At 40.8% G+C, this 9,184-nt stretch overlaps 1 protein-coding gene across 1 annotated transcript; it reads right to left on the reverse strand.

The window, feature by feature from the left end:
• Positions 1-3,664: 3,664 nt before the first annotated feature.
• LOC118944698 lies at positions 3,665-9,184 on the reverse strand. The gene is made up of 4 exons (XM_036965072.1): positions 7,545-9,184; positions 7,268-7,355; positions 6,870-7,002; positions 3,665-5,932 (listed from the first exon to the last, which is right to left on the reverse strand). The coding sequence occupies exons 1-4, from the start codon at positions 9,057-9,059 to the stop codon at positions 5,626-5,628; spliced, it is 2,043 nt and encodes a 680-aa protein (XP_036820967.1). The 5' UTR covers positions 9,060-9,184; the 3' UTR covers positions 3,665-5,625.

Raw genomic sequence — 9,184 nt, forward strand, 5'->3', positions numbered from 1 at the left:
GGTGTTCAGAGATTATTATTTTATGTACACCATTTATTTTCCTTTTATGTGAACGCAGCTGTAATTACCATCCATTTTTACCCAGCGATGACTTGCACTAAAGTTCGATTACTGCTCGATGACTAGTACCTTGAATCTATTGACATGGAACTGCCATGGTCTAGGGCATGCAATAAAACGAAAAAAGATACTATGTGCTCTAAAAAAGGAAAAAGCAGACATCGCTATTACAAGAGACACACTTCTGTGATGCTGAACATGCCAAACTCAGCAGAGCTTGGGTGGGACAGGTGTATTTCTCATCTTTCAAATCAAACAGTAGAGGCACAGCCATACTTATCCATAAAAATGTTCCATTCATAATTGACAAAAACATATCTGATCCAGAGGGGAGATTTATTTTGATAACTGGGTCACTATATGGTCAACCAATTACTATATTAAACATATACGCCCCTAACACAGATACTCCTGCCTGCCTTCATTGTCAAAAATTATAACCCTGTTCAATGAGCATTGTGTCTCCATAGGCGTGGTGGCTGGAGATTTTAATTGTACCCTTAACCCAACCCTAGACAAATCATCTCAAGTCCCCACCACAAATCCTAGATCTGCAAAGATGTTGAACTCTCTTACTAAAGAGATGGGACTGATAGATATCTGGAGAGAGACTAATAGCTCATCTATGGACTATACATACTACTCTAATGTCCATAACACCTACTCCCGTATAGATTACATTTTTATCCCAAAGAGTTTCATAAATTCAGCCACTTGTACATTCGGACCCATAGCACTTTCAGATCACGCCTTTGTCCACCTCCGCTTTGACCTCTGCAAAAACATCCCAAGGTCAAAGAGCTGGAAATTCAACACCTCCATGCTATCAAACGAAGCGTTCCATACATTGGTAACTACATGGATAGACAACTACACACAAGACAATAAAGATTCTCCTGTTTCTCCGGCCACAATGTGGGACGCTGCTAAAGCCACACTAAGAGGTCATCTAATTGCATATGCTTCCTCTAAGAAAAAAGCAATGGAAGCACACAGGCTAGATCTTGAGAGGGAGCTGAAAAGACATAAACAATCCCTAGACAGCACCTCCTGGAGTCATCTTAAAGCATCCAAAGCCAAACTGAATTTGGACTACACTCGGGAGATAAAAAAAAAAGTTTTCTTTACTAAACAGAAATACCATGAGTATAGCAATAGGCCCAGTAGATTGCTTGCTTACCAATTAAAAAAGGAGCAGTCAGAGCGTACAATCATGGCTATCCGAACAGCAGAGGACGAGGTCACATATGACCCAAAAAAGATCCATTTAACTTTTCATGATTTTTACTGCAAACTATATACCTCTGAGAGAAAACACACGGAGGCAGAACTCCACTCTTTCCTAGAGGGAATCTCGCTACCTAAACTATCAGAGACCGACCAAGAAGATCTCCACTACCCCTTCACTCCTGAGGAGATCCTGGAGGCAATTACCTCCATGCCACCTAATAAGTCCCCAGGCCCAGATGGATTCCCCAGAGAGTTCTACAAAGCTTTTTGGCCCCAGCTCAGCCCTATCTTCATGCCAATGCTGGAGGATTTTTGCAAAAACGGAGTTCTCCCAGACTCAATGCACACAGCTCGCATTACAGTGTTGCTAAAAAAAGACAAGGACCCCCTATCCTGCTTGTCCTTCCGGCCCATAAGCTTGTTGGATTTCGACTATAAAATAATTACCAAATTGCTCACCAAAAGACTTAACACTCTTCTTCCCAAAATAATAAAAGCGGACCAAACTGGATTTATTAGAGACAGATACTCTTCTGATAACATTCGCCGTCTTTTTGATATTATTGATCAAGTAAACGCACAGAAGACCCCTGTCCTACTGGCTTCACTGGATGCTGAGAAGGCGTTTGACAGGATGGAGTGGAGCTTTCTGTTTTCAGTCTTAGAAAAGTTCAATATGGGCCCAAATTGTATTAAATGGATCAAATCACTATACTCTCATCCAAATGCCATGGTGACTACTAATGGACTGAACTCTGACAGATTCCCTCTGGAACGGGGCACAAGACAAGGGTGCTCGCTGTCCCCGCTGCTCTACTTGTTGGGGGCGGAGCCTCTGGCAGAGCTGATAAGGAGCAATCCAAGTATTATGGGTGTTTCTGCAGGCGGCCTGCAGCACAAGATTTCGCTTTACGCGGATGATGTCTTGCTCTACATATCCAACCCTGAGAAATCCCTCCCTCTCATTTTAGACACAATTGCTCAGTATGGCAAGTTTTCAGGTTATAAGATCAATTTTAACAAATCCACTGCCTGCTCTCTCAATATTACACTCACCAGCTCTATGAAGACACTTTGTCCTTTCCAATGGAAAACACAGGGGTTTCATGACACCAGATCTGAATAGCCTTTTTAAGGAAAATTATCTTCCACTCCTGGACCGAATCAAGAACGATCTCCAAACCTGGATCTCCCTCCCAATTAGCTTAGTAGGAAGAATTCATGTAATCCGTATGAACGTCCTCCCTAGACTGAACTACTTATTTCAGATGCTCCCATGCTATCTCCCAGTAGGTTCCTTTTTCAAAACAACTAACCAAAGCATCACCAAATTTATATGGGGCAATAAAAAACCTAGGATCAAGTTTTCCACTCTATCGAAACCTGAATCTAAGGGTGGTCTTGCCCTTCCCTCCCTTCAATTGTACTACTGGTCTGCCCAAATCCGCAACATGCAAACATGGATCACAAACAGACAAGAGTCAACGTGGATTCAGATAGAAGCCCAATCCTGTGGTTCATTGCCCTTAAGCTCAATTATATTCATTAATAACTTTAGTGAAGTGGGCAACATAGCCAAAACCTTTGTGATTTACAGCACCCTACTAGCGTGGAGGGACTGTAAGAAATACCTGGGCATTTCCTCCCAAATATGTTCTCACTCGCCTATAGTGGGCAACCCAGACTTGCCAAAAGCCCTGAGGGAGGCCAACTTTAATCTTTGGCATACTCTAGGAATCAGGACCTTTTCAGACCTATTTCATCAGAAAACCACTACACTGAAATCCTTTCAAGAGCTCTGCAGTGAATTCGATGTGCCAAGATCCCATTTTTTCAAATATCTTCAAATTAGACATGTAATTTCCTCATTTACCTCCAAGAGGAGGTTTAGAACTCAGTTGAATGAAGTTGAAACCCTTCTTGTCACAGCACAATCCATTAAAGGCTAAATATCTTACATCTATAGACTCCTTTCTGAGAAAGGAAGCTCCTCCTTTACTCCTTTGAAAATAATCTGGGAAAAGGACCTTGGTCTGACTATCAGTGATGAGTTATGGGCGGAGGTTTGCGACAGGGTATACTGCTCCTCTACCAGTGTAAAAATGAAATAATCTAATTACAAATTTTTGTACACATTTTATTATACTCCTTTGAGACTCCATAGAATGAAAACAGATATGTCTCCTAACTGTAAAAGATGTACCTCTGAAAGTGGAACCTATATGCATGTATTTTGGAGCTGTAGAGAGATTGCCAGATTCTGCTAAGAAATGTATTCTTCTATTGTGGGCCTCAAATACCCCTCCAACATTTAAAATGTGGATTGACCAGATTGTTGACTTTCTTCCTCTTGAAAAGCTCACTTATGACCTCCACAAGAGACAGCCCAAGTTTGATAGACTCTGGTCTTCACTATTCAACTATATTTCAAACTGGACAGAGTGAAAAAAAAATAGCACTGTTGTTCTAATCGTCAGATCGCAGGTATTCTGATCTTCACTGTCCATGGTGCTGAATCTGGCTGGGTAGATTAGTTTGAATGCTGAAAACTTGTTTGCCTACATTTAAAGGCCCTGTGAAGTCAAAATAATTGTATTTCATATTGTACAACAGCTGATGAAACTAACACTGTAAATGTGTTTTACAAAAATGTGATCGGGGGTGCTTCCTGATAGTTCTGGTTGAAAATACGGAGCATGTTCCTCTGCCCAGGCCTTGCTGACACTTGCCAGATCTTACACTGCCTGGATAGGTATTTTGTGTGTCAGCTAACCACATCATATGTTATAGCAATCTGTCAGTCGATGACACAATGGATGACTTGGCACACAACCATTGGTTGATGCATGCAACACCTGAGCAGGGACACATTATTTTCACAGCACTTCAATGCAAAGTAATTTTCGTAGAAGGTTTGGAGAGCATTTTCACTAACCCTAACCCTTTTCCTAACCTTAACCTCAGTTTCCTAACCTGCTACGAAAAATTCACTTCGATATTGAAGTGCCATGAAAAGAGAGTTTCTCACATCTATACAGCACCTTCTAATCAGCAGGTTTGCATGGGCCAGAGTTTTGGCTTTCCATGGCGACATCACCATGTGTAAATTGGTTTATAGACCAACGACAAAGAGAGTGCCAATAACAGCTAGTTTTAATTTCCCCTCCACACTGACCACTCCCAGACAGTCCTAGCAAAATTATTGCTTGAGAAAGTTTTTTTTGCAAAAAAATACATTTTTGACCATTTTCATCGTAATCTATTACAGTAAGGTACTTAATTGTTACCCAGAAATGATTTGATATTGATATAAAAACGTCTGCTTTGGGCCTTAAAAAGATATGTGCACTACATACTCAGAAATCACATATATTGACATTTTAGAATGTATTTTATCAAGAAAGTAAGTTATACATGTCTTTTTTAATCTTACTCTTAGTTGCAAATAATTAATTTGACTGTAGTTCATTTGATTTTCAGCACAACCCTGTTTGATAACGTATAGTATTATAGTGACTTCTTGTGGTAAAATGTCAAACTCACAACTAAACTCATTAAAATTGAGGTTTTCTTTACCCTGTCTTATCAAACAGTGCAACATTTGACTGATGAAATAGCATTCTTCTAAAATTCTTACACTTCTAGATGCAAAATACAAGTCACTATTCCAATACTGTTTGATTCTGCCATTTTTGAAATACTATTTACAAATATGAGCGTAAATGTCTGAGATCGAGACACCAACATTTAACATTTCAGTTAAAAACCCTTTGGATAATATCAACATTAATTACTTAACATCTTAACACATACACACCATGTAAATATCAATAAACAGAGGAACACATGCTACAAATAGTTAGTGACTACCCACCAGTCAATTAAATTAGATTATTCAGAAAAATAACATTGTTATAAGAGACAAATTGTCTTTAGACAACATAAATGACTGCATCTGGACACAGGTCAAAACTACTCTGCCGAGCTCAAGTTACCAGCTATGTATGGTTTCAACACTTACATTTATTGAGTTATTGAAAAGTATCCTACAAACATTGTTCGAATGTGAAAGTGATCAGGTTTTCTGAAACAGGTGTGTTTGTATTGAAGAACCCTGAGATTGTGGACAGTAGGACTTGTGTGAACAGGTGTGAACAGACTGAAGATAATGATGTTTTCCTTTCTCTGTCTTTCAAAACTCAGGAACAGTTTGAATGTTTTTTTTATTGTAATTTAAACAATGGTATGGATGATTAAGCTGGATCTTTCTCTCTGAATCAGGAGTGCACTTTCATTCTCCCAATTTTTCCAAAAGCCCAATCTGAGCAACCTTTGCTATAAACCCTGTCTTTCCCATTGTTGTTTCAAAAGTGGAAAATGATCAATTCGATAATCACACATAATGGGCATTTCACAGCCAAGACTTTTGATCCTTCCCATCAAGGCCATGTTGGCCAGTTTAACCTTCACCCGGTCCCTCTCTTCCGGAGTCCTCTTGGAGGTGCACTCCACAGTAGAGTCGGTCTCAAAGGAGATGGCTGGGACGTGAGTGAGCAGGTGGCCCCCAGCCTTCTCCTGGGCCATGGGCGTGGGAGTCTGCAGGACCAGCCCGTGCGTCGCTTGTTGATGTCGAAGGTAAAAGCTAAGAGGATACACACAAACATTGACCATATAATGTAATGTTGTTACATGTAACTAACTAGCTTGACTTGCCACCGTGTGAAACATGTATGCTACCATATATTACTAAAAAGAGCTGACAATATTATAAAATGTAATCCAGGAGTTTATGTTTGAATTCTGGTTCTCTCACAACACAAGTCACTCAGAAAAGCATCTGTAGGCAGAAGCATGCTACATGTACATTTGGCATTTTAAAAAACTACAGCTGTGCTATGCTACCGGATGCAAAATGTATCTGTATCATAAAAGTGTAGTGCAATATTCCCTTTTTTTGCCACACACACATATTCTCTCTCTCACTAGGGACAAATGTTTTGGCTACTTGTCCAGAGAGGTTTGAGCTTTAGAAGTGGATCTGCAGCAAAAGTAGACCTTTATTGCCATCTACAGGTCAAAGGTCAGACTGGCATTCAGTAAAATGTAAACATGGGCGATCCACAGAAAATGGAAATGTGTGTGTTTGTTTGAGAAGTTAAACCAGTTAATTCCCTTATAACTGAGTGTCCTGCATCATGTATTATTTTATTGGTTGTAAATTAAATACTGTTTATGTTACAGTACATGTATTTTACACTGAATCATTGATATATGGTTGAATGTTGGTTGTGGGACATATCTGAAGTACTATGTGTATGTGTTCAATGAATCACACTGTGTGTGTGTGTGTGGGTGGGTGGGTGGGGGGGGGGGTGCATGTTCTATACATTATTCAGGACAACATTACTTTGTTTAGCCTACACCGTGACTATGACTGCATAATAAACTAAACTAAATATACTATGTATTTTCTAATCAAATGTGTTAACAGGGCAACACTAAAGAAGACAAAGGCCATCAATTCAATGCAAATATTACTGTATTAAAGGAAATTGTTGTATTAAGCTTGCTTTGAAAACCGTTTGAATGGCTTGGATAGGCCTATGGAGATGGTGGAAAACATCCTGATTAGAAGGGGACGTTTGCGAGGCTTCTCCTGTTGAGAGGTGGAGGGAAGACCCTCTGGGAGTCCAAATGTGGCAGGATGTGCCACTATGTTGGGCGACAGAAGAGAGAGAGAGTTGACATGCACTTTCATTTAGAAATTATGGTATATTGTATTCTTAGTTTCAACTCATTATTACTTTCACAAATAAATGAGAACCAGAATCTTGAGATTTGGAAACTATAAATAATTTTACATAAGAGATTACTATCGATAATATATAATGTACTGTATATAGGGTTTAATATTTTTGCAATAGCAGCTTTGTACACCAATATCTCAAACAGTAAATGTCCTGCTGTATGGACTTACACATGATATCTTCAGCAGTAGTCTGGTCTTTGGATTCAGAATGGCGGGATTTCTTATTGGAATCCTTCTTGTTTCCCATCATGAATGGCTAAAACAAAAACATGTCAAAACAACTGTCAAAGCAGAACAATCTCACGGTAATAACGATCACATCTTACACACCAGCACAACAAGATTTATAAACGGTTTTGGAATTAATGGATGGTTTTACATTTTCTCTAAATAACATTGTTTACTCACATTGACACAATTGTTAACTTAAATAAGTGTGATGTACCTTTAAGTTGAATTTCAGTCTGGCAAGCCTTTGTAGGAAAGACAGCTTCCCTCTGGTAGCCTTCACATCTTCAGCCATGAGAAGAGCTTCTGGCCTGGTGGCTTCGAAAGATGTTCTTGAGGCTGCTCTTGATGCCTCGTTACAACTGTGGAGAAGCTCCTTGCTCAATGACTTCACAAGAATCCTATTGAAAGTGGAGTCCTGAGTCGACACGGCCAGTTGGAGTATTTTCTCTGAGCCAAACTCCTTCAACAGATGTTTGTAGACGGTGCTGTATACTTTGTGACTCTTCAGGTTCTTGGGATAAGCTTGGGTCTCAGAGCAGCCTGACCATGCACAGAAGGCAGCTATAACTTTTGGAATCAGGTCTTGTGACGTGCGTGTGACGTCAGTTGGGTACAGATCAGTTTGGGTTTGGATTTTTGACAGAAGTCTCACCACTAACATGCTGATGAGGCCGGTGAAGTCATCATCACCGACTAAGTTGTCAGTGGATGGGGTTGAAAGCGAGGCAACATCCGGGCTGGTTGAATTCTGATCACAAACAATGCTCTGAGGTACACCGAAACAACTGATGGTATCCCTTTCCTCAGCATCTATGTTGGCCTCAAAGCCTCGTGCAGCATTGGAGGTCCCACTTGTTGTCATGCTGATGGTGGAGAAAGATGGCAGAGGGTAGGACTTACCACTCAGTAGACTGCCTATATCAGTTACAGTTCCGGTTGGAGATGACCCTCTGCTTTGTGCATCAGAAACCACAGAGTCCATGACCTGGCTTACCATTACTTTGGTAAACAGGCTGACTGTGTCACTAAATGCTGATGTAGAAAAAGAACATGAAATCCTATCTTCAGATACGCTAGCCGGCACACTAACTCCCTGAGCCAAACTCATTGAAGCTGTAGAGGGCACAAGGCTAGGAAGCAAGAGGCGCTTCACAGACTCCTCTGCAAAAAGCTGAACCAGCTTGTAAGCTGTGGGCTTCCCCACCGTCTTGTCATTCCTCTTCAGCTCAGTAAGGACTGTATCGGATGCACTCTTTCCAGCCGCCACTGTCAGAACCAGAGGGGTCAAGTTGCTCTCAGAAATGATGCGGTTGACTTGGTGAGTAAGATCACGTGAGAGAGCACCAATCCTACCCTGAGATATGAGCTCCTCCAGTCTTGCTATTGCAGCTGATAGATCAGGGTGGAATGCAACCTCCCCTTCTTCCTCTGGATGTACCTCCTTTATGATGGTATCCACTATTGCAGACATGCTTTCCCTGGCATCACACACCGATGTTTTTGGCTTAGTAGATTTGCCCATGTCGATGACTGAGCATCTCACAATGGGCTGAGTAATACTCTCTGGTAAATCAGAAGAGATGGGAGTGCCAGGGAGTGAAAATTCCCACTCTGACTTCTTTGATCTGGCAGATGAGGATGACAACGAGGAGGAAGAACGCTGTGGCGCTTGATAGATCAGTTCCTCACCACATTCACTGCTTACCCTTTCAACATCCTTCAGCATCATTCCAACCACATTCTCTATTTGTGAAAGTGCAGTCACCGTTTGGTCAGATTTTGACAGCTCTTTCTGAATTGAAACCAGAATATGGCTGAGGGTCTTTTTGGCTTGAGCCGTTGTTGCTTTGACTT

Source organism: Oncorhynchus mykiss, chromosome 27 (assembly GCF_013265735.2).
Source record: "Oncorhynchus mykiss isolate Arlee chromosome 27, USDA_OmykA_1.1, whole genome shotgun sequence".
NCBI classification, from domain to species: Eukaryota; Metazoa; Chordata; class Actinopteri; order Salmoniformes; family Salmonidae; genus Oncorhynchus; species Oncorhynchus mykiss.

Excerpts from the sequence above, each read along its gene's own strand:
- LOC118944698 (XM_036965072.1), bottom strand. The coding sequence starts at position 9,059 with ATGATGCTGAAGGATGTTGAAAGGGTAAGCAGTGAATGTGGTGAGGAA. Across the intron at positions 7,003-7,267 it reads TACTGCTGAAGATATCATGT|TGGCACATCCTGCCACATTT; the intron begins GTAAGTCCATAC and ends CGCCCAACATAG. Across the intron at positions 5,933-6,869 it reads CTATCCAAGCCATTCAAACG|CTTTTACCTTCGACATCAAC; the intron begins GTTTTCAAAGCA and ends GTATCCTCTTAG.